At 48.2% G+C, this 25,765-nt stretch overlaps 3 protein-coding genes across 7 annotated transcripts in view; 2 read left to right on the top strand and 1 right to left on the bottom strand.

Annotated features, from left to right (window-relative positions):
- The window catches only part of LOC122373133, an 11,539-nt gene extending 2,315 nt beyond the window's left edge, over positions 1–9,224 (top strand). The window contains exons 4-6 of the mRNA XM_043350930.1: positions 697–2,996; positions 6,905–7,698; positions 8,122–9,224. Of these exons, the coding sequence (XP_043206865.1) occupies positions 1,601–2,996; positions 6,905–7,698; positions 8,122–8,445 (2,514 nt within the window). The 5' untranslated portion in view covers positions 697–1,600 and the 3' untranslated portion in view covers positions 8,446–9,224. The remainder of the gene's footprint in view (positions 1–696; positions 2,997–6,904; positions 7,699–8,121) is intronic.
- The window catches only part of LOC122373137 (CYFIP-related Rac1 interactor B-like), a 27,052-nt gene extending 15,474 nt beyond the window's left edge, over positions 1–11,578 (bottom strand). Inside the window, exon 1 of one of the 3 annotated variants that reach the window (XM_043350938.1) lies at positions 11,549–11,578. The gene's annotated coding sequence lies outside the window, so the exon portion shown is untranslated. The other 2 variants (XM_043350940.1, XM_043350935.1) reach the window with 2 other exon arrangements.
- On the top strand, positions 9,925–25,765 carry LOC122373139 (cyclin-C-like). 3 transcript variants are annotated; one of them, XM_043350944.1, is made up of 7 exons: positions 9,925–10,192; positions 14,128–14,234; positions 14,698–14,904; positions 15,215–15,338; positions 17,331–17,458; positions 24,105–24,303; positions 24,673–25,765. In XM_043350944.1, the coding sequence occupies exons 2-7, from the start codon at positions 14,216–14,218 to the stop codon at positions 24,743–24,745; spliced, it is 750 nt and encodes a 249-aa protein (XP_043206879.1). In that variant the 5' UTR covers positions 9,925–10,192; positions 14,128–14,215; the 3' UTR covers positions 24,746–25,765. The 3 variants fall into 3 exon arrangements, with proteins under 3 accessions (XP_043206879.1, XP_043206877.1, XP_043206876.1); XM_043350942.1 differs by lacking the exon at positions 9,925–10,192 and adding an exon at positions 11,543–12,094; XM_043350941.1 differs by lacking the exon at positions 9,925–10,192 and adding an exon at positions 11,893–11,955.

Genomic DNA, 25,765 nt, shown 5'->3' with positions numbered 1-25,765 from the left:
ACCGATTGTTTAGGTGTCCATATTACATGAGATCATGAAATGAGAAGCTTTTACCAAAAATACAGTCAAAGAAACTTAACAAAAGTAAATTCAGCTTGCCTAAAACGCAATATTCTTAGATGACCTAGGTTGACCTTGACCCTGACCTTGACATCTGACATCGTCGAACAACATGTTTCATGATAGGTGGGAGGTAAGACTGGCAAAAAAGGCCGAAATCAAGGTGTCAAAAGCTCACAAGACCCATAGCCAACGCAAGATATTGGGTATTTGTCATTTGGGTCATGACATGACCTGAAGAACAAGGTCATATCTCCGAAACCAAAAACCACAGAAACTTGAAATTTTCAGTGGACATCAAGAAAGGATAGGGGAGCAGCTACAGGCTTCTAGCTCTAAAAATGTTGAGTGCAGAGCAGAAAAACTACCTGGGGGGGGGGGGGGGGTGGCAACCCCCCATGTGCGGGCGAGGGTTAAGGGGCATTGTTGTGGTTCTCTGCTTATTCGACGCTGAGCAGAGGTTGTTGAGTAGACACCACCCCTGCAGTGCCCTGCCCCCCCCCCCCCCACCACCAAACCTTTACGCAGTTGGTTGACCCCCCCCCCCCCCCCCATTAGGTGTATATAAAACATTAGTGGATAAGGGGTAAGTGTTAACTTTCTTTTGCAGTAAAACAAAGTACTTTTTCTTTTCAGGTGCATGACGATGAACGTCCGAGACCTGTCGTCAAGAGTAAGGCTAGTAGGAAGTCTTCTGAACGAATACGGTTCGCTACACGCTCACATGTTAAAGGAACAGTAACATGTCATTTATGCCCTAAGTCAATTTCAACAAAGAATTTCCCACGTCATGTGAAATCGAAACATAGAGAAGCTTACTTAGATGCTATGAGAAAAAATCCCCGTGGTGTTACTGGCTATCTCATAGAGAAGGCTATTGTAAAATCTCGTTCTACAAGGGAAAACGATGACAATGAGCCAGTCACTGTCATTATCACTGACAACGAGCCTGACATTACTGCCAATGCCGAAACACCGTTGGGACAGGGATCCCCTAGTGTACTGATACATACTATCGCAAGTGAGAGAAACGATGTCATGACAACTGAGAGAGACTCCGTTCAATCATCATACCACGAGCACCCATCTCCGGATCGAATTAATCAAGTCTGTGATAATTATCCCGGCCGCACGAGCCCCCCCGTAACTGTGACAGATACCACACAAGAACGGGACACAGCGCAGAGCACGTCGACACCGACCGTACGGCTGCAGCAGGCTGAGTGTATAAGTGAAGGTGGTGCTCAGCAGCCAGGTGTCATGGGTGACGATTTGGTTGAATCCCAGATGTTACGAGACATACTGTGTGAAATTCGTATGCTATCTAGGAAAATCGATAGTCACGACTCTGAATTTGTTTCGCGCGCCTCTCTCAGGAAAGAGATGACTGAGCTTGAGAAAAAAAATTTCTCCAGGAGCAGCAAAGGCACGAAGTGCTGACACTGCCAAACAGTTTCCATGGCTTCTCACTCGGGGTACAGGCTCAGAGGAATTAGGATTTTGTTCAACGTGCATTGCTAATAAGGCAACTGTTTCGGCCATGCGAGGCCAGCATAAAGCACTGCGTTGGACAACGGAAGGCGTTTCGCTAAAAAAGAATAGACTTGAAATTATCGCTAGGCATGCAGCCACTGCTGTTCATAAGGCATGCATGCAGGTGCCTGAAGAGCGTGACAGAATACAAAGCCTGTTTGGTTTACAGTGCGAGAAGCATAAACGGCTAGATGATAATCTGACAAGGGACATGCTGATGGCTGCATATCATAACCTGCTATTGGGGCATTCTTATGCTGCATTTGAGTCACTTATGAATAGATTGTTCTCAAATATGATGTCTACAAAAGAAACATTCTCACACATTGATTGGAACACAAGTCGTAAGGCTGCTGCCTCTGCAATAGACGTTTTATATGAAGTGCTTCGAAAGTCACATTGCAGTTTTTTAAAATCTGTAAATCCGACAACAGGACGTCTAAGACACTTCCACATTAGTGCTGACAAAGTCACGGCTGAAAGAACGTCAAGACAGGTAGTTAATATAAGGTTTATTGACGTGGATGGTGCTCCCAAGGTAACAAACTTGTCAGTCGATGTTATCAGAAATAGGGCTTCGGAGGCTGACGCAGCGGAAGGTGTCACGCACGAGTCGGACGCTGTTGGCTGTCTAGAACACATATGTGATGTCCTGACAAAATCAGTCCTAGATCTTTCGCCTCGGAGTGTCGGTACAATGTGCTTCTCCATGAGCTCTGATAAAGAAGCTGTTTATGCAGGACAACAGTCCGGTGTAGCGGTAAGATGGCGTGAAAGATTCAATAACAACGCATTTCTGCATTTGCTTGACAGAGCCCATAAGGTAGAATTATGGACTGACAGTGTTTTTAGAAAAGACGAATTTCAGTGGGCAAGAGTCTTCATCAGATCAAATGTTGATAAAGTGGTAGGGGCAATTAATCGGTCATCAAAACTTATGCGATTGGCTCGAAGGATCGATCCCACATTTACTGTTCTCTATAGAAATGTTGACACGAGATTTATTGAGTACACTGTACTAGCGATTAATTCAATTATCAAACAGTATGGGAATGTAGTTATGACGATAGAGAATGATGGGCGCCGTGATAACGATCCAGATAAACTTCAAGCCCTAGATGTCTTGTGCGATATCGATTTCATTCCTACCGCCCTGGTGCTGTTATATGTCTTAGATATTGTCAAGAAAGTCAGTAAAGCTGCACAGAAAGCTACTTATTCTTTGTGGGATGATCGTAAAGCGATAGATGCGTGTCGTCTTGCTCTCCAAGAAGCTTGCGACGGCAAATCCAATCCTCTGATACGGAAACACGGTAAAGAGTTCCGTAAAGGACGGTTCAACGGATTCGACTTCGAAAACGTGAGCTTATTAGTCACTTCTCATAAACGGAGTACTAGAATCGGTAGCATTTTTTATTCTCGTTAATGCATAATTCGAATAGTATGTGATCGCTCTGCGGCGCAGCTCCCGAACCTCTTCGATACCCGACTCGATTCGACCCGTTATTGATTCGCTGACGACGATATGTATAATACATATTGAAAGCGCTCCGACCCATTCGATCTCCTTGTGGAGTAAGTCCTAGTATTTCATCAGAATCGGTAGCAGTTACCATTCAACACTCAAAGACGCCCTCAAACGAGCTATGGAAAGGCAGGCTCAGCTAGCCCAAGCTCTTCTTGATGAACTTGACGCCTTTTTGGACGTTACAGAGGTTGAAGATAAAATGATGAAAATTTTCGATATTCCCACATTTCCTTTGCACGACAAGTTGGCTTTGAAACAATTCAGGAATAAGGAGCTTCGCGAAGTAGTCAAGTTCTTCTGTACTCACAGTAACATACGTTTTCCAGGGAAACATAGTTCCATGTGCCGGCACGAAAAAGAATGCAGGTGCGTTGAAGACCAGTATATCGTTTTTAAGAACCGCGTATCTGGTCAAATTCAGTTACGTGCTGAATGGTATGCAGACGACAATGGTGTAAAGATATTGTCGGTCGGATTCATTCTACATGATTTTCTAAGGCCCTCGAGTCAGCTGCACGTCAGTATTCCAGATGTTATTGAATTGATGGAAATAGCAGTGTTGCTATGTCGATCACAGTCTGATACGGAAAGAACAGGTAAATTAGTCAAGGATCTTTCGGAAAACAGATTCGGTGGCAAGTTTAATGAACTGAAACCGCTGGAGAAGGACAGGTGTGCTAAAGAAGTTTACATCCGTGAGCTAGGACTTGAATTACATGATCTACCAATTGATGCCATTAAAGAGGAGTGGTCAAAGTTTCATTATGGTGTACTTAAAAAACGAGGCAAGAAAACCCCTGCTTACCTTCGTAAGCATCAACCATCGAAAGTGAAATTTATGACATCTTACCATTTGGACCAACAGCCCAGAGAAGCAGGTACCACGTCAGATGATGTTACGCAAGAGGATCGTAGCGTGGGCTCCCCCGTGCTGACATCAGATAACAATGAAGGTCTTGCGGGTGATAGTACAGTGAACACAGATTCGAATCTCCGTACAGATGTTGTCCACGCTTCTAGTGATGTACACGCTCATAGTTCTTCAGGTGAAGATCATATGTCGCAGAGCATTGGTGAAACTGCCTCTGAACATGCTGATGTTGCGTCAGATGATAATGCTATGGAAGTTGATGATTTTGTTCAGGCTCGAGCGCAAACTGACAAAGAGGTGTCATTTGAACAAAGTGAACCACAGCAACTACGATCTCAACGACAGGTAGATGTTAATGACTCAGATAACGACCCAGATGATTTAGATTCGCCAATTGCATCTGGGCATTCAGTGGAACTAGCAGCAGTGACAAAGTGGAAGCAGAGTTCGATCCTCACGTTTATAAAAAGCAAGCAGAACGTTTCTAAACCCCCGAAAGAGCCTGAAGCTGCCAAATCACCACTGATTGATTTAAGGCATGAGAAGGAGCACAACGAAATAGAGCTTCGTGATAAGCGCAATGAAAGTGGACGTAGTGTTGGATCACCGACTTCCCAGGCCCGGCCATCGGAAATGTTTGCTGTTGAAGACGACACACGTTTTTCCGAGATGAGTACTACTAATATGTCTCCAGGTGGCGATGACAATGATAATGCTGAACAGTATTCCTTTTCGGATGCCGTTCTTTTTCATGCGCAACAAACTCCCAGGGGAATGATCAACCGCCGTAACGACTGCTATCTTATAACTGTTCTCCAAATTCTTCCTTTGTTGAGGATAAAAAGAGGTGGCTCGGGCCATGATCATTATGCAAATTTATTGATAAACAATTTGCGTGATTGCTATAATTCCGAAATATGTTCCGATCCAGGAACCATCAAGGGTATCCTTGCAAAAAAGTTTGAGATATTCCATAATGACGAACAACAGGACTCGTCGGAGGCGCTAGAATGCATTTTTAAGGTATTCCTAGAAGGCGGAATGAATATCGACAGCGCTAGAATAGATACAACAACAACATTGAAGTGCAGACATTGCTCATACTCATCAGACAAACATGTAAATCAGCATCAGTTACATCTTTGGTGCAATAAAAGAAGTACCGTGTATGAATGTTTGAGTGATTACTGCTCAGCAACAATTTTAGACGACTTCAGTTGTGGCAACGATGAATGTTCTGGGCGTGAAGGGGCACACACGACATCCATCTCTTGTGAGCCTGAAGTCATGGTACTGAATATGCAACGTCCGGATTATGACAGGCGTCAAAAAATTGCACTTGATTGTCCTCTAGAGGGACTTCGTATACCAGGCGGAAATAAAGCTTATCATTTGGTAGGTGCCATATTACATTGGGGAACGAGGGAGCATGGACATTACCAATGCCTGATAAGAAGAGGCGAGTTTTTTTTCAAATGTGATGACGAAAAAGTGAGCAATGTTAATCAAGAAACAGTTAAGGAACTACTTTCTTATAACGCATGCATCCTAATCTATCGTATGATGCAGTCTTGGCGCTGACAGGAAGTGCAAACATACCTCCTAGCAGTGACATATTACCGGTATTTGTCATTCGGAATCCGAGTCAGCAGAAATGGCCGTTACTGTCAAGTAACTACATCCGGATCGGACGTTAGTACTTACGACTGCATTTTTCTACAATACCCATGACGTATTATCGTCTGGCGGGTGTAGAATACATCGGGATCAGACGTGAATAATAATGACAGCTTCAGTGTCTACAATACCCATGACGTATAATCGTCTGGCGGGCGTAGACTACGTCTGGATCAGACGTGAATAATCATGACAGCTTCAGTGTCTACAATACCCATGACGTATAATCGTCTGGCGGGCGTAGAATACATCGGGATCGGACGTGAATAATCATAACAGCTTCAGTATCCAGTTCCACAATACCCATGACGTATAATCGTCTTGCGGGCGTAGACTACGTCTGGATCAGACGTGAATAATCATGACAGTTTCAGTATCTACAATACCCATGACGTATTATCGTCTTGCGGGCGTAGAATACATCCGAATAAGATGTGCATTGTCATACTCGTGTGTGTGTCTTGTTTGTGTGTGTGTTGTGTACATGCTGGTGTTGTATGCTGGAAAGGGCGGTGGCAGATTGGAGGAGGGCATGTGAGTGATGCATGCAGGTGCGTTACTGTACTTCACTTGTTAGGGTCATGATGCTGTGTCACTTTCAGCATGTCTGCCTGTTCGTGTGAATGTGTGTGGCGTAATGTGTTACCCTTGTTCACTGCATTGGTCATTGTTCATTCGTATTGTCCGTCTTTTGGACGGGCTCTAGACGTAGCTTTTGCGTTAATTTTTTTTTTTTTAGTAACGGTGCAGCAAATGGGCATCAATAATTTCTCTACGGAATAAGAATAAGCTGCGTCTAGTGCGGGCAGCGTGGTACATGAATGTATCTCTTGGAGCAACCTCCACAGATATACCGCTTTCATCGCCCTTGATAGGTACATTCATGTATCATTCCATCCGGCTCCTCGCGCCGCTGCCTGGGGTGGCTGATTTTGCCCGCCACGCTGAGAGATGGAAACATGTGAGGAAACGTTTTTGATGTGCCTCAATCCGCCGACATCTCCCCTTCAACGGCTAAAAAATAACAAATGCGATAAGTATGATCTATGACTGACTCTACTGCACTTGGCGAAGAATACTGAGTAAAACCTTAACCATGTGCTATGGTATGATTATCGATTCCCTCATCCCAATGTAGCATGAACCTTAACACCAGACCCGATATTCCTCGACGTGTTTCTAACTGATTATTTTCCAGAGGTTTCAACCTTTGTGTCTTGTTTTGACGTTTCCAGGGCGGCCTCGGGATCGGTCGCTGGTTCTGCGTACCGGCAGAGAGCCCTACCGGAGCCGGCGCGGAGGCCACCGGCCAACACGGCAGCCGGCGCTGTGCGCGGAGGTGCGGGTGGCCGTGTTTGGTAACTCACACGCCATCCGCGCCTTCGTGCACCCGATCGCCGAGGACGCTTCCCGGCACATCGGGCGGCACCGTCTCGACGTCAAGTGGGTGCGGCCGGACGGCGGCACGATCGGTGGCCTCGGTGGCGGCTCCAGCGAGGACTGGCGTCGTCTGGACGCCGCCACCCATGCTCTGGACGGGGTCTGGCCCTCCTTCGCAGTCATCTGCGTTGGCGGGCCGGCCCTCGTCCCGAGGCGGGGTGACCGCGTCCAGGGAGCACCAGTGCCTCTGCTCGAGGACGCCGCCGGGGCCGCCGCTCGCGTCGTCTCCGGCATGGAGCACTGGCTCAGCACCCTGGAGCTGGTGATCCCAGGCACCCGCGCCGTCATCCTAAGCGTCCTGCCGGAGAGGGACCTGTCGGCGGAGGCCCTGGACATGTTCCGGGGCCTCAGCCTGACCCTCTGGCAGGTCGCCAGGCAGCGCGGGGCAGCCTTCCTGGACGTCGAGGCGGTCCTGCGCCGGGATGTCGCCGGCATGGCTCCAAGCTCCGCCACCGCCACCCCGGACCCGGCCGTGCTCCAGGGTGTCACGCCCGGCCACGCCTCCTCCCGCCCCGCCACCGACGACACGGCCCCGGGGCGCGGCACCAGCCGAGCGGCCCTCCAAGCCGCCATAGGCCACCTACAGCTGGTGAGTGTCGAAGAAGTGATGAAGTCTCAGTCATTTATGCATTGTGAATTAAAAAAGAAAGGAATATAATGTACCGAATATGTGCAGTGCAATGTCACACAAATTTGAAAAAAAAAAACCGGAATAGATGAAATGTATGAAATGTATGCATGAAATGTATTTATGTATGTATGAAATGTAATTTATGTAAATGTATGTATGCCATGAAATGTATGTGCTTGTCGTACTTATCAGTAAGCTTGCTGACAATGTTCAATATTTTCCACTTACCATAACATATTTAAGTTTTGATTTAGCACTGTTTATGTGGGCGGTGGGCCGCAAATTAACGTAGTGGGATATTGCTTTTGACTTTTCCATGAGTGCATAAAGTTTCTGTATTCTGCAAGTTAAAAACCAACCCTGTTCTGTCATCTACACCAGGAGGCTGAGGAGGGCCTGCTACCCAACCGGCTACTCACGGCCTCGCGGGCCGTGGCGTCCGTCGCCACCGAGGTCCTGGAGGAGGCGGAGAGGGCGGCGAGGGAGGTGGCAGCGTGCCGAGCTGCCCTCGCCGAGGCCCAGCGCGCGCCGGTCCCGGACGTCGCCTGGGCCACGGGGTGGGTTCCCGGACGCCCGCCGCCGCCGGACGCCAACGCCGCTCCACCGGTCTCGGCGTTGTATGATGATGACGGCGTCCACCTGACGCCGTCAGCATACAGCGCCATCAGGCGCGAGCTGGTGAGGCTGTGCCTCACCAGCGAGTAGGCCAGCGCAGTGCTGGCCTGTAGCCACGTGTCAAGTGTTTAGCTTTATGTTTATTTAATCTTTCTCTAGCTTTATGTAGTCCAGATATGGTCCATTCTGCTGATATCAGGGATTAGAGATGTCAATCAGATACCAATTTTTTGGTATAACGATACCAACCGATACCGACTTGGTATTTGGTATTTCAATCCAAATGTGTTTGGTATTTTTGTTTGTATCATGGATCCTCGCTAATGTGAAAGGGGCTGTGAATTTGGTTAAAAGGTTGTATTTCCATCATATTTCCTAGTTGGTTCGGTCTCAGTATTTTCCTACGGTTTTGGTTGGTATTTGGTTTGGTATCGGTATTCAGATTTTCTGTAACTGACATCACTATCAGGGATACCTTCTAGAACAGATGGTCTTCATGCTAGTCCTTGGTTCCTTATGACAAGTACAAATCATATGAGGCGAAGGCTGTGATGAGTAGTTGATGTTCGTCATATTTTCTCCAGGAGCGTAGGTAAACATATTTCTGCTCAGGCGTATTAATTTGGGATCTAAGTAGTTTCTCCTGCGTTTTCTTTTTTATAATCATAACGTGATCTTCTAATGTCGTGTTATGGGCGCCGATGACCACTGCAGTCCGGACGCCCAAAAACCTCAAACCATCGCCGTCATCATCATCATCATCATCATCATGGCTTCTTATTCTCAGTGGCATTTATGATGGGACCTTTCGTTCAGCTGATGGCTGACCGCCCGGTGACGACCGTTTGTGTAGTGTTGTGCGACTTTGTGAGCCGGCGGTGGCTGTTTTTTATGGTGTAAAGGTTGAAACAGACTCTCCGCAGTCAGGAAATCGCATGCGAGATCCTATTCAAATGCATTAAATCACGCTCGCATCAATCGTACGCACCTCCCGCATACGAATGATGCGGGAAGGATTTTAATGCATTTGAATAGGCTCTCGCGTGCGATTTCCTGACTGCGGAAAGAGTCTGTTTCAGCTTTTATTGAGCTTAGCTGCCCGACGGCGACCGTTTTTGTAGTAGGTACACTGTGGCTGGCTGCCCGATGGCGACCTTTTTTGCTAATAAAGATAAAAAAGAGTTCGTGTCTCAGTATATATTATTATTCGCAATATATACCAGCAGAAGCAACGCAAAGAAGCAATGATTGAAACACGGATCCATCAGGGTACGACGCGATCGTGAGCACTGGCGCAGCGCTGCCTCGCGACTGGACGGCAGCTATCTTATGTCGGCCATAGTTACATAAATCAACCATAGAGTATTACGAAAACTCGGCGTTCGTTGATTAGCTGGATTAAATGTTATAAAGGGTCGTCTTGGTCAGAAGTCCGCATTCGTGGCTCTCAGTCTCTTCTCTTGTTTTCCTGGCTAGATGGCGCTGGTCGGCAGTCTCGTGAGGAATAGTATAGATGTCGCCCGAAGTCAATGCCATGTTCTTTTCTGAAAGAGAGGCAAAGGCTGTCAAGCGTTCGGTGATTAAAGCTAAACAAGTTTATCAAGTTTCCATGGAAACCGAAAGCGCTTTTTATGTTAGTGAGCGCTACTAGCGCGCAGTGAAAGAGAACCCATACCCCTCATGCTCCTCAATGGCGCATTGGCCGCTGTTCAGTGAAGGCGGTGGAACTACAGGCAAAGTGCTCTTCAAAAGGCAGGCGCGTGGTGTTGGTGTGAGGCGCGGGCACGTAAGGCGTATTGGTCGTGTGAAATCAATCAACCACTGCACGTAATTGCCGGTAGGTGCAGTGCTACGTGCGAAACGTCGACGATCAGAAATGTATTCTTTGTGTGTGTGTGTGTAACAAAGAGCAACTTGTTCTGAATTGATTCACGTGAGGCTTCGGCACCTGCTGAGTGCTCGCTGCTCGCTCACTTGCGGACGATTGACTGCTGCCTACTGAGGAATATCTATTTTTATTATTAATCAAATACCTTGTTTTCGCTATCATGTTCATCCAGCTGACCAACTTGTCTTTTATGGGCAAATTCTCAGTAGTGTTGTCAGTAGTGTTTGCAGTGCTGAATTTGTCCTTTTTTATCATACTTAGGTACATCACTTTGAATCATCACTTTTAATATTTGATATGCCGTGACTGCATCATGAAATTTTGTACTCACTTCCCCGAAAATTTGTACTCAGACACCAAGAAAAAAAAGAGAATTCCCACCCTGTATAGGTATCTGTTGTGGTGCTGACTGCTGAGGATACCACTAAATGAGAATAATAGCAAGATAAATGATGTATTCCTGCAAGTCATTGTTGCCTATCTCTTAACATTACCTGTGAATCAAAATAATGATTAGCCAGCTGATGGGGAATCAATATTATGATTATCTGTTTAAAGTGAATCAATTCCTTGATTGCCTTTCACTACCTACATAATTCAAATTGTTATGATAGGAGCAATATTATTTTGCTTGGGAGATAGTTCCAGCTTTTCTGTTCAAGATCAGGCATGCTCCTTCTTGAAACACTCTCTTATTTTTATGTGATTGGTAAGTTAGAAATGGTCTGCATTTATGCCCAAATATGGTCATAAGGAATCAATCTTTTGATGCCTCCATATTTTGATTCCAAAGGTCTAGTTTGCCCAACTGACCTGCGGCACGTTAAACTTTCGATTTAAATTATCACCGGTGAACCGGGCTCGGGCAAGGTGGGGTGGTGGGTCCGTGGTGTCATTCGCAACAAGCACTGCCTAGCGCCTAGCGGGGCACCCGGGCCCATAGCCACCCATTCATCCATTCGGACAAAATTTCTTTTAAAAAAGTGTTTTATAACTCCCAAGTACCTTTCACAATTATAAGAAATTGATCACAAGTTGAGGCAAAAAATAAATCATGCCTCGTGCAGCATCAAACAAATCAGTAATCTCATCTGATACTCAAGAACTGGAACTTGAACCAGTTTCACCTTTAAAAACAAAGAAAAAACAGTTTAAAGTAGTATCTTGCAATCCCACACTTAAATTAGTGATGGATGTCAAATGTATAAAATTCCTCAAAGTCAGAAACAGGCCATTAACGCATAATTCCCACTCTAGCCACCTGAAATTCCAAATAAAAGAAATTATTCAACCGCACCTACACACCGCGAGCCACCTCCGCTCCCTCCGCTAATGAAAGGCAAATACGGCAAATACGACTAGCACAACTTAATAATTTGATATCTTAAATGACGTCACAGGCTCTTTGAGAATTCGTGTTACTTTTCTCTGCAAAATAGGTTCTCAACATTCATCGTATGTTCCGAAAATTTTATACGACTAATTTTGCCACATTCAATTGACCAAATGTATTTTTAGCAGAATTTTCACTGTAAAAATTAATTTCTTAGCTTGAAGTTGTTAACTTTGATGACGCAAGATATGCGATTAGATAAAAATTTCTAGTGGTTTCCAGCAACCCTAGCGTTTGTTTTCTATTTACTTTTGCTGTTGCTGAGAGGGATGCAGTCATGCAGTGGATCCCCCAAGTGGATCCCAAGGCCGTATAAGAGGTGGATCCATTGCATTGGACGCGAAAGCCAAGCTGCTACGCTCCCTAACCCAAAACAACAACAACTGGATCCATTGTTATTAAAAAAAAGCTGGACGAGGCGGTGAAATGGCGGGCAATTTCTGGCAAAGCTCCCACTAGTAAGTTGGATTCCAGATATTTTGTTTTGTAGCGCATCATTGTCATGGCTGAAGTCAAAGTAGAAAATGGGGTTTGTTGCTCGAGGATTGGTAGGTAGGTATCTAGCTACCTTCCTACCTACCTACCTCAGGAATGATGTCCCTGCTATCCTATCTATTTTTCTTTCAAAGTTATTTCTGAAAAGTGCTCTCGCCTCTCAGATTCGACCAATTGGGCCAGACTGGAAAAAAATGCATGTTATGCCGAATATGTCCGGCGCAGTGGCAGCATTGCACCAAAAATTTCCGTGCACGTCTGCCGTAACTTTGCATTTGCCAAATTCAGCTCATGTCAGCAGCTGAATTTTTCAGTGCAGGGCGGCCACATAATTTTTGTCGAAAGATGGTTACTGATTTTATTCAGCATGCAGGTCAATCTAGCAGCAGCAGATTCACCTTGCGGCTTGCAGGCATCCTTGGAGAGGTGTCAGGATGAGATGTCCCCACCCTGGTCATCGCGTGCCCAAGCTGGCAAGCTGCCTCGAGCCTTTCCCGCCCCGGTGAGGCCTCAACCCTCGGCACGGAGATAGGTATGGAAGACCTTGCTGAACATCGCCGAGCGTTGATAAATAATAGGTACTGCAGTGGGCTCCTGCCCTACGGTATTAAGGGGAATAAGAGCGAGGACGACCTGGCGAAACAAGCAGCCGCCCTGCCACCTCAAACACCTCAAACACATGCTCACTGACCGGCTGTTCATTGTGCGGCCGTGCGGCCTCGCAGCAATGGCGCGACAACTGGTCCGAGTTACTATTCAAGCCACTCCTCGGGAGCACGCCGCCGCTCCCTATCCCCAGAGAGGACCGAGAGGACGCCATTTCATGACGCCGCACCAGATTAGGGCGGGCCATTGGGGCCGCTCGCTCCAGTACGTGCGGTGTGCACCGAATCGGTTGTCTCCACTCCACGGCATGCCAGCAGTGCCCACACAAGCGGTGCCCCGCGGCGCTCTGTGCCGTGTGCCGAGAAGAGGCTGATGTGCCGGAGCACGTGCTGCTCAGCTGCCCGGCCTTCGGGCCTCGCTGACTCCCGCCAGTCTCAAACACGCCTCTGCGTAGATTTTCGTGGCCCCGGAACTTCCGACTCCGACCTTGTTTCATGGCACGACGCTACAGTGCGCTAAGCGTATTGAGGCATTGGGTTTCCGTGGAAAAAAACTTGTTCGGACGCTCAAACCTGGGAGAGCGTCCAAGGCCCCGGGGAGGAACGCCCTGTGTGGTTGATGTATAGCCTTGATCGGTTGATGTGCACATGTTCATTACATAAAAGTGGCTTAATTTTGACACACATAGGCACCCAATTTTCGGCGCAGATCATGCAGGAATTTCAGCACAAAATCGTTTGCGCCGAATTTCGGCGCAAGAGGGTCTCACGGGCGTCCGGCGTAGTGTATGGATGTTTTCCAGTCTGGATATAGGGTTAGTGGTTTAACCTTTAGCCTTGAGAGGGCAAAAACTCCCAAAAGTTTACGTTTTCTGAGCGCGTTTTTCTGCAATAACTTTTTGACACTAAGCTTTTGATCCAATTTTCATTGATGTTATGGACGTCATATTTCTCTTGGTTAACCCGGCAGGTGGTGGGCCTCCCGGCCACCTTCCAAACTTTTTCAGAATCACAAACTTTTTTAGAGGCATGGTCACATATCTTGACCTGGTGAACTAAGAGATACAGGGTAAGAGAGATGAGACACACTAGGGTCTAAACTTTTACACACAATGCGCTCATAAGCTATACCAAGTTTTGTAGCACTGCGCACGGCCGCTTTTCTACACACGCACAAAACTGACTGGTGTAACAAATACGCCCCTCCCCTACCTGGGTGGAGGATATCCTCCATTGTCTATGTTCCTGTATCACTATTTTTAACTTTTTTTCTGGGGGATAGAGATGTGTACTTCTACTTACTAGAGATGTATACTTACTAGAGATGTATAATAGCTTCTACTCGGTCCCAGAAATGCCTTTGAACAGTCATTTTTTTTTGTCCGTTTCAGTCAAGAATGGGTCCTGGACAAACAGGAATTAACCAGCAACCGCCAGGCAGACTTACAAGTGATAACAGAAGATGAGTACCAGAAGGTCATGATCTTCTTTGCCAACTGTAAGTAGTAATGCTTATTATGATGCCTGGAGATCGATACAGTAATCAGTGGCTAAAGGCACACTCGCACAGCTCACCTATGTGCAGTTCACCTTTTGCTCCTCTCATTGGAATGTATGTTTTACTAACCTAGTCGCTTATCCCGATTTTCCGCCGCTAAATCGTTCCCGGCCTATAATCGCAAATTAAGCGGTCGAAACTCTAGCTACATCGGCTTTCGTGTCGCAGAACGGAAAACAGGACCTTGCACATTGTGATACATGTGTAATTCACCTACCTCCTTTGTGTTCACTGCCCACTTACCAGTTACCACCGTCGTATGTGTTCAGCTACTGCCATGTTATGTGTTCTTAGCCAGCCATCTCGATAACCAACCACCGTTCTACGTCTCTGTGTCCGTTACCACTTACCTACCAGTCACTCCAGCTTACCCACCGGTACCGTCGCGTCTCTCTGCCTCCAGTCATCCAGGTGCTGGGCGAACAGCTGAAGCTGCGCCAGCAGGTGATAGCCACGGCCACCGTGTACCTGAAGCGGTTCTACTCACACAACTCGCTTCGGTGTGTGGACCCGCTGCTGCTGGCGCCCACCTGTGTGTTCCTCGCCTCCAAAGTGGAGGAGTTTGGAGTCATCTCCAACAGTCGCCTCATCAACACGTGCCAGACGGTTGGTGAGTGTCTGATTAACGCTTGTTTTAAGTTTGGGCTCTCAGGCTCAGGATAAGAAGACCAAGTTCAGGCTTGATTTTAACTGATGCGAAGAAACTAGAATGAACATAGGGAATAGGGAATTAACGTGTATGCGGTTATACCGAATCTTTGGGAGCCAGTGGCCTCTGCAGTCCGGATGCCCAGAAATACTTTCAAATTATCATACTTTCAAATTATCATTGTACTGAATTTGTCGTCGCGTACCGAAATCGCCGTTCAGTATGCATACTCCCGGGATGCTAATGCGTGCTGTTATTTATTTTCTTTCAGTGAAGAACAAGCTGGCGTACGCATATGCCGCTGAGTTTCCGTACCGGAACAACCACATTCTGGAGTGCGAGTTTTACCTGCTGGAGAACCTCGACTGCTGCCTGGTAGTGTACCAGCCTTACAGGTGAGAGACTCCGTGACAGGTGACTGTGTGACTGGCTGCTTCACATGTGTGACGAACCTATTAGCTGTGTGACTGTTCGGCCGCGTATCAGCCTTACGACCCACGGGTGTGTGGCTATGTGATACTGTTCTACTGCGTGCATGATATTCTTTATTTACCGAGCAACCTTTTGACGTGCTACACGATTTTTTTTGGAAATCATTGACATGCTCCGCATCACACCTTGGCAATCTATGTTTATCTTTTGTCACTAGCGGTGGAGATTGGGTACCTGATCTTGCTCAGGCTTACTCTGTTATAAGGTGCATCGTTCAAAAGCAATATCCAATTGTTGAGTGGGCGACCCACCTAAGGCGTTTGGGAGAGACCCAGCTAAGGTCGTTATTCTCAATCAGCATATATTTGTGGTGAACTTATCGTTGCATGCTAACTTAATTTGCTGTAAATTGTCCGAGAAATAGTCAAAGCCACCTGATGCAATCATAGTGGTTCACGAAGTTTACCATTATATATATTTCTGTATTCATTTGTGAAACTAGTCTATGATTTCACCAGTCAGGTGTTTTTCCAAATTCCAAGCCGATGTAAACCGACATCGGTAGCATACTAAGATAAAAGCAGGGATGAATGACCACACACAGTGCACACTAGCAGCTAGCCCCCTTGTGGTTTCAAGTTGAACAATTCTCTATACGTAGGTGGCGACACCGCAGCCCCATTCGTGCATGGTCCCAGTCTGGTAGGGGGAACGCCGAGTGACTGGGAGAGATCGCCAATAGTGAGCTTCTCTAAACGGACATCGTCAGATTTCTCTGGGCCAATCTCGCGTGCTCGGTAGCTATATGCTGCTCTTATGTGAAAAGACGGACTTGGCCACGAGATGGAATACTGGACAGGTATTTTAAGCTCCAAAGAAATGGCAACTCGACATGCCAGCGACTCTATCCATTGATATTTTGCAAGAGCTTTTCTGTATTTTGTTTTTGTGATCATTCGGCAGACTTAGAAGAAAAAACAAACATTGGCACGTATGCGGAGGCTCGACAGTGCTGTGTGCTTAGCGCAGTTATCCGCCTTAATTGCATTTGGGCGGGTGTAAAGTTGCCATACAATGGCAAGTTCCCTCAAACTAAACTTGGGGTGCTCAATAACAAAGAAATGATAGTAGTAAACCATTAACATCATTATGATATTTTATATCATATTCATGGAAATACGCCGATGACCACTGTAGTCCGGGCGCCCCCCCCCCCTTGGAAATAAATTGTGGTCAGAACTTATTTCTGTCAAGGCAATGGGTATATTTAAACTTTTCAATAGTGCTCCCAGCATTTTACTTCATGTTCTTAAAGGCTTTTCTCAATCGCTTCGCTGCGTTTCAAAGGAGCACCACCATATTGCAATAATAATAGACATGGCTTTTCTGAAGCCACGACACAAGAAACAACCATTGTGTCTAAATGCGGCATCGCATCATTTCAAACCAGGATAGATAGGATTCGTTTGCGTCACCGAAAATCCTCGGCTTTGGATCGGCTCTAGGGCCAGACTGAATGGATTATGGTCGGACCAAACCAAATCGAACGGTAACGCCAAGTCAAATCAGATATTCAGCAGAACAATAGCGGCGATCCCCGGAACCTGGTGGGGCCGGTCTGCCCGGCGGCGGCCGACCGACGCCGCCCGAGTGGCCACTCAGGGTAACCGTGAGCGCAGGCGACGAACTACATGGGGGTGACAATTCACATTAACTGCTGTTTTTGGTAACATTGCGTATGCGTCGGTGGATTAATTTGTGGTCATTTGCATGTTGATATGCATATGGTATGCCGATGGCAAACGCAGCTCGAGTTCTCAAGCATCAGCAGCAGAAGCAGCAGTAGCACCAGCAGCAGCACTGCATCTTTATCACGTTCACAGTCGTTTGTATTTCTGTATAGGTGCACTGTTTCAAACCTCTGCTGCAGTACCTGAAAACGTGCACTGTTGCAGGCCTCTGCTGCAGTACACACAGGACCTGAACGCCGACGATAATACGGTCTCTGTGGCGTGGCGACTCATCAACGACAGTCTGCGAACGGAGGTCTGCCTGCTCTACCCGCCCTACATGATCGCCTTGGGTGAGTACTGCTCCAATGGACCGAGGTCTCTTTACTTTACCCGCTCTATTTGACTGCCATTTCTTTACTTCTGACAGAAGGCAGAAGCGTCATTGCTTAGGATACATCTGTACTGAAAAGCCTCATTTGGGCAGTCATACAGTGTCAACTGCTGAGGGTAAGAAAAAGAAACGCGACTACCAGCAAGCGACGGTGAACGGGGCAAAATAGGTCAACAGGCTGCACGGTACGCTGTTGTCATTATATTCATGCTTCTCTTACAGCTAAGTTATATTGGACTTTCGGTAACACTTTCGGTAGCGGACAGGGGGCCTCAAATCCAATTACTAGTTGCATCTCGAGCCATCTGCGATTGGGCATGAGCGCATACTTTGGCTTGGTCTTTTTGGATGCTGCTGACCCCAAACTCTTTTTCAAAGACTAAGGTATACTTATTTTTTCAGTTGATCGGAACAATTGCTGTTCTGCAGTTTGCTCGTGATAAATAGTAGTCGGTATTCAATGCTAAGCGCACACATTGCGTTTTTGTTTTTACTTATCAGTCATCTTTGTGATCAAGGGAGGGCACATAATACGCTAAGCCGATTTGTGTACCAGAAATAACTTATCAACTTTTATAAGCTGATTAAGATTGATTTTGTTGGATCTTTACATAGTGATAATGGTAACGCTGTCTCCCTAGCGCTCTGATTTAATCACCTTTATGACAGGTTAGGGGGGTCCGAAATGTATTAAAGTTGTCCGAAACCACGGGAACCGGGTTTTTCCCATAGGTCCTTTCAATACCTTTCCAAAATGGTGCGGCAATCGAAATTTTAAAGAACTTTCACCTTGCCTCAAATCGATTGAAAGTTTATCAAATTTAGCCAATTTAGTACTTAATGAACGTTCCCTTATAACTATGGCCCTCAGTTTTATGGGCAATAGGCTGTGCTGGCGACCTTATTTGCGAAGAAAAAAATTGCAGCGAACATCACAAAATGTATTATAAATTATAATCTATTTCAAGAACGAAACGAAAAGATCACATCATGACTTTGTACCGTATGGATTGCAATATATCACGTAAAGTATCACATGTCATATTCCCAGGATAGGAACCGTTCTGGTCTATGTTTGCCCACATGTGCCCTGGAACGCTAGGTCTAGAACGCAGATGCTATGGTCTTCTTCTGGAAGTCTGGAAACTTGCGTCGGTGGAGCTCCACCCCCTGCAGCAGGAACTCCCTGGTCGTGTCGTCCTTCGTCAGGATCTCCATATAGTCGGTGACGAGTTTGACCCCGCGCTCGGCCATGTCGTTGGTCACCTTCACCGTGGTGACGAAGGCGACAGTCTCCTGATAATCCGGGTCCTCTGACCACGTCTCGGGTCCGCTCTGCAGCCAGCTGGTCCCGGTTTCGAGCAGCATGAACAGGGTCCAGCTGTTAGGCCAGAGCAGGTCCACCAGTTCAGTGCCCTCATCTACGTCGGGGAAGTCCGGGACTCCCAGCTCGAAGTCATCCGGGACGCGGAACGTCTGCAGTCGCGCCGCCAGCCGCGACTTTTCGTCGACATCCACCTTGTCGCTGAACAGCGAGAAGACCACCAGCCCCTGGGTCAGGTACCAGCCGTGCCTCCGGAGGACCTTCAGCGCTGTGTCAGCCACGTCACGGTCCACCGCCCTGTATCGCAATAGCTGTTTCACGAAGTGGAGGTCGTTGACTGGAGCATCTGCCCCGATAGCCGCCTTCAGGAACTGTGGGACGTTCCTGGAAGGCGTATATTGTACGCCTTCCATGCCTCCCTGGGGTACGACAAGGCCACCATCGCCGCCCTGCGCAGGGTCGTCCAGCTCAACTGCCTGCTGTACGTCCCGCAGTTCCTGAAGGCGGCTATCGGGGCAGATGCTCCAGTCAACGACCTCCACTTCGTGAAACAGCTACTGCGATACAGGGCGGTGGACCGTGACGTGGCTGACACAGCGCTGAAGGTCCTCCGGAGGCACGGCTGGTACCTGACCCAGGGGCTGGTGGTCTTCTCGCTGTTCAGCGACAAGGTGGATGTCGACGAAAAGTCGCGGCTGGCGGCGCGACTGCAGACGTTCCGCGTCCCGGATGACTTCGAGCTGGGAGTCCCGGACTTCCCCGACGTAGATGAGGGCACTGAACTGGTGGACCTGCTCTGGCCTAACAGCTGGACCCTGTTCATGCTGCTCGAAACCGGGACCAGCTGGCTGCAGAGCGGACCCGAGACGTGGTCAGAGGACCCGGATTATCAGGAGACTGTCGCCTTCGTCACCACGGTGAAGGTGACCAACGACGTGGCCGAGCGCGGGGTCAAACTCGTCACCGACTATATGGAGATCCTGACGAAGGACGACACGACCAGGGAGTTCCTGCTGCAGGGGGTGGAGCTCCACCGACGCAAGTTTCCAGACTTCCAGAGGAAGACCATAGCATCTGCGTTCTAGACCTAGCGTTCCAGGGCACATGTGGGCAAACATAGACCAGAACGGTTCCTATCCTGGGAATATGACATGTGATACTTTACGTGATATATTGCAATCCATACGGTACAAAGTCATGATGTGATCTTTTCGTTTCGTTCTTGAAATAGATTATAATTTATAATACATTTTGTGATGTTCGCTGCAATTTTTTTCTTCGCAAATAAGGTCGCCAGCACAGCCTATTGCCCATAAAACTGAGGGCCATAGTTATAAGGGAACGTTCATAAAGTACTAAATTGGCTAAATTTGATAAACTTTCAATCGATTTGAGGCAAGGTGAAAGTTCTTTAAAATTTCGATTGCCGCACCATTTTGGAAAGGTATTGAAAGGGCCTATGGGAAAAACCCGGTTCCCGTGGTTTCGGACAACTTTAATACATTTCGGACCCCCCTAATGACAGGTGGTATGCATGCAAATCATTCGCTGTGATTATTTGTCTCGTATTTGTTTATTTGTGTTATGAAGGAAGAATGCCGAAAGAAACCACTTTCAGCCGCCCTCTAACAAACAACAATTATTAGTGTGTGCCCTTAAAATTCAGTGTCAGCGGTTCTTCTCATCAAAGTAGACATTCGAGAACAACAAAACGTCATCATTTTGCAAATCAGGCAAACAAATGCCGCGGCATCCTTCCTAGTTCATATCGTTTAGGACAACTCTCCGTGAACAGATCAGCTACCTTTCTACTTAAGTCGATCGTCGTCCGGGGCACGAAGTTCGAATCTTCTTTTACATGTTCCAACCATCAGTCTCTAATGAGTGATTGGGCTGAGTGTGTTCAGGCATCATTGATACGATCGATACTTCTATTAGTTAGAGCTACCTCGGCCGCAAGCAGAACACAGAAATTGTGCTTGAAACTCTTCACAGCTTACTTTGTCTGTTGTTTGGAGCCTGCCTGGCAAATCGCATAATTGCCTTCAATTCGAAATGCAATGCTGAGTACTGCGAACTGCCTTACTGTGATGCGACAGAGTGAGATTCCTCTGACGTTTTTCATCCCCCTCGGATATTTGCGTTCATCATTCTATGCCAATATCCTGGTATTGAGCCAGTTTTTGATTATATGTTCGAATGCCTTCCGGTTGGGAGCAATGCAATATTTAATTTTCCGAGGCATTGCCTTTATAGATAACACCTTTAACGGCCATCCACTGAAAATACTGTGCGTTGCTGGTGCTAACTGGGCAATATCTTTTTCTTTGAATTTTCACATTCTTTTGGATTCAGTATCCGCGTCCGCTGACCACGGTCGATTGACTTCAACGGACTCTGTTCATTTTCTGATGGGACTGCGGAACATTGTTTCCCCGCTGCAATATGCGCTGAGCTCTCTTTCCAACGGATGTTCTTTAAGCCGGGAAATGTTCAGGTACAATTGCATTGTATGGTTTTCTGTCCAGCGGCTACCTCACATATCCTTCTGGCACGTCTGCGACGGTGGAACATTGCCATGGCTTCCGGCCGCCAGCCGCGTATCTCGACTGTTCTGGTGAATGGAGCCGGTGAATGGTGTGCGCCCGGCCACTCCGCCGGTAACCGGCGCAGCTCTGGCCGCCAGATCTGAATGGTGGCGGCGGCTGCGGCGGCGGCGGCGGCGGCGGCGGCGGCGGCGGCGGCGGCTGCGGCCCCAGGCGCCGTCTGTCTGTCACCGTAAACCTCCCCCCGTAGCGGGCGGCCGGGGCGGGGCGGCGGCCGCCACCCGCGCACCGATTTACCGCCCGGCCAGCACGGAGACCGGTGGCGATGGCCCATTTCGGTCCGTGCCACCGCATTGTGGCTGCCGGGTCGCCGGGAGCGCTGTGACAGTCGGGCGCCCGGAAGCGAATCGCGCCCTGTCGCCTGCGACCTGGCCGACCGAGCAGGGGCGGGCGGGGCGGCGAGGGGCCAGTTCCGGCGACCCGCTGCGGGGGCGGCGTATCGCACGCCCCCTGGGGTGTCCGCCGTCCGCCGGCGCGCCGCTGACGACCGAGATGTGTTGACCAGTTTCGCACCACCGAAATAGTGGCTGACGCGTGGGTGTCCTAACACCGATAGCGGCCAATTGTGTCGTGGCAAGCGTGGGCCTGGGTGGCCAGAACAAACACTATGACGGCGACGAACTACCCTCCCGCGGGGACGTCAGCTCGTCACGGCCTCATACCGCCCTGGGGGCCGTTCGGACACCACCCCTGCGTCTCATAACCCGACCAGGCCCGCCGCCGAGACGCGGCATCGTTCGCGGCTGAATGGCGCTTGCTTGACGTCACACCTGACATTTCGCGTGGCGTCCATGTGCCGCTTTTGTCGCGCGGCTCACGATCGTCCGAGGGATATCTGCGCCCGTTCGGAGATGTTGGATGGGCCGGGCCAGGTGCCGGCTGCCGTCCGACGCCCCCGCTCGATGATGGATTGGTATCGTTCGCTGCCGGGGAAATGGCCCTGGTGGCTGACCACAGGGCGCGCCGCTCATCTTTCACCCACACGGCTCCAGTTGGGCCGGCACGGCGGCGGAAAAAGAGCCGGCCGCCGCCGGAAGTGGCCCTGGAGGTGATAGAGATTGGTCGGCGATGGGCTGGACGGGGCCGTGTGAGGCGCAGACAGCCCCCCACCCCCGTCACCCCTCGTCCCGCCCTCCCCGTCCCGTCCCGCTGTGGCACTATCCATCGGCGGCCACAGCGCAGCTCAATAGTAGAACGGCCACCATGACAAAAACCAATCGCTCTCGCCAAGTTTAGCAACATTGGAGAGCGGAAATAGATGAAAGCGCAGCTGCCGTCAAAAACTTATAGGAAACGCTTTATAACGGAGATCACCGAGGCTGTATTTCCGCGGATGTTGTAACTCTAGCGTAACTTTTTCTATATATTATTTCATTGTTTGCGTAAAGTGGAATGGGGTCGTTTTTTGGAGTGGAATAGCACATAAAAGACGCAAGTTACTGTTACTGCTATTATCTGAGCAAGCCACACTGGCACTGCTCAAACTGTCCTTTCGCGCAGATATTTCTCTTGCATGATTTAGGTTCATTGGTCATAATGCTGAAATGTTTTTCAACGCACAGCGTCGATTTTGTGTCGACTTTTTCTTACAGAACCTGCTTAGGTAGAAGTGCGCTCGCTCAGCTTGAGTGTTGAATGAAACGTTGCAGCTCCACCCACTACTTGATATTTGTATGACCGACTGTGGATGAATGAGAAACTTGGCAAACTCTCGGAATTCAATGGGTTGAATCGTGATTTATGAATTGGTGAGTCCATTAGCGGTACCCCACTTCAAAGGTCGAACCCTTGCGCACTCAAAGTTATGGTACGGTAGGACCTACGCCTTACTTACATATATTGATGCCTGCTGCCTGCTTTGCCTCAGATTGTCATTGGCCGGTACTGAATGTCGGTAACGATCACGTATTATGTTGCTGTTTTATTTATTGTCTTAGGCCGCTAATAATTTCGTCAGAGATTAGACGTATTTGACCCTTTTCGTGGGCGGGGAGGGGTTAGCGGCACTCTTTTTGTCGGGATCTATTTTTGAAATGTGTTCGACATTGACGTTCTACTTGTTTGTGTCATAGATATTTACCGAGGACAAGGTATTTTACTGCAATCACTTTATCGAACGCCACTTGAACTGAAAGAGTGGCGCATGGTGCTGAAATTGGCAATATTTTATGGTTGAGGCGGCGTTGTCGATTTGCAATTACTTCAATTGTGTGATCGCCGATGTTATATCGGAAGAAACAAGTGCTCAGTGATAAATATAAACCCTTTTCACATTGCATCCCGTGAAGTTATGTCACAGTAACGTCCTTCGGTTCGCCCTCCTGTAGTACCCTCATGACTTCCCCCGCCGACTTGAGCAGCTCATTAGCGTTCACAGTCGTAAAATAATTTAACGGCCATGTAACCGATGCCTGTATGGACCGCAGACAGTCGTCACGCTCCTAATACGCTGTTCATAAACCGATACCAGCTGTGGGGTCAGCCGCATTACGCCGCCGAGAGATCATTCAACGATTAGTTTTACGGTCCTGGGTGAAACCCGGGCTAATTCGCCGAGGTTATTATCCGTCTCGGCTCATTACGACCGACACCGTCCGAGTTCATACTCGAGATACTACGATAGCCGTCGTACCCCGCGACCCCGTCGGGTAAACTCTTCCCTCCCTGCCCGGTAGCGTGTCTGCACATGGCCTGTGTGATTCTCAACAAGGACAACAAACAGTGGTTCGCCGAGCTGCACGTCAACCTGGAGAAGGTGATGGAGATCTCGCGGCACCTGCTGGCACTCTACCAGCTGTGGCGCGGCTATGACGAGAAGAAGGAGATCCAGGCGCTGCTACAGAAGATGCCCAAGCCCAAGACGCAGCCCTCCAGGTAGGTTACCTAGGGGTGTATTGCAGTGTTCAACAGCAGCGTGTGGTGGGCCTGGAGTAATTCGACTCATTTGTCTTAGTTAGAATATTTTAAACGAATATTTACCTGTTAACTTGTTTAAAATGAACTAAATTTTGTCGGCTATTATCCGCTTTAGTATTCTTCAACTGACATTGAATTCCCATTATGCTTGCATCTGTTATATATCAATTTATCTGGCGTTTCACCATGTTATTTGTTTTGTTTTGTTTTTCAACGCTTTGACATTATGACATTTCCCCAGCGATTGCCGTGAGTAGTATCTAGCAGCGGTGTGTTTAAGTTATGTATTAGTTCGCTTTATTGACGTGTCGCCTGTTTCCCTGCCAGGCCACCTTCGAGTGCCCAGAAGGACCTGAACGGACAGTCCAAGGACCTGGGTGTCGGCGGAAAACACGGCTGACCCTGATCAGTGAAAGCAGCTCTAGTACATTCACCTCCGAGAAGGCGGAGACACGACCTGGGAAAACAGTTCCGAATAGGGGACATGCGACCTGGGACTGGGAAGACAGTCCCGTGAGATTGTTGTTCCATGGGTCGGTTTCCCGTATAAATGGTTGCTGAAAGGGATCTTGACCCGGCTACCAGTAAACTGCTTCTTGAGGTCGGTATTCTGTGACCAATGGTTGGGAAAGACTTCTCCCGCACCGTCGCGATATTCCAGGAACGTTCCGTTTTATTCGACCCTGTGACGCTCTACGTAGCGTTGTTTGCTTAGTTCTCCGAGCCGGCTAACCGGTGCTCACGTAATACCGCCATGTTTTGATGACACAAGCGGCCATGTTTTGATGACCGATCGACAATGGGGGTGCGCGATACCGGGGGAACCACTCGAGCTCGAAGGCCTGGCGTCTGGAAAAGGTTAAAAACTGTGTCGAGCGAGATGATGTCATGCAAGGATCGGCTCTTACCTGCTGGGTGTGTCGAACGTTTTTGAAATGGTTGTTTGGAGAAGCATCCCAGTTGTTCCCAAGTGGTCTCCATCCATCCGAAACCTGTGATGGCGTGCTTGTTTGGGTGGTTGAGAAGGTTTGATGGAAGTTTGTAGAAGACATGCATACTTGACTTGAAGCGCGAGGCTTGAGATACGCGTGAATAATTCATCACCGGAATAGTTGCAGTAGCATCATGTTTCAGTATCATGTTTTTCTCTCTGTCTCTCTTTGGCGTAAACAATATCCGTCTTGTTCATAGCGTATGACTGCAGCTAGTAATGTACCGATCGGAACGACTGCGATACACTTTTGGAGCGAGATGATTGATCACGGCAGGAATATGCACTGTAAGTAAATGCCTTTTTGTATATTGATGTGCAACAGACCAATGCCCGTTCTGCAGCGTGGGTAGTTTCATTCCGCCTTCGCGGATGGATTGTCATTGTGTGATGCTTTCTGCCGGCAAATAAATGCATTTCTGTGACCAA

Source organism: Amphibalanus amphitrite, unplaced genomic scaffold (assembly GCF_019059575.1).
Source record: "Amphibalanus amphitrite isolate SeventyFive unplaced genomic scaffold, NRLGWU_Aamphi_draft 001449F_arrow, whole genome shotgun sequence".
Lineage (NCBI taxonomy): Eukaryota > Metazoa > Arthropoda > Thecostraca > Balanomorpha > Balanidae > Amphibalanus > Amphibalanus amphitrite.
The sequence above is the reverse complement of the archived record's forward strand: the minus strand, read 5'-3'. Positions and strand labels throughout refer to the sequence as shown.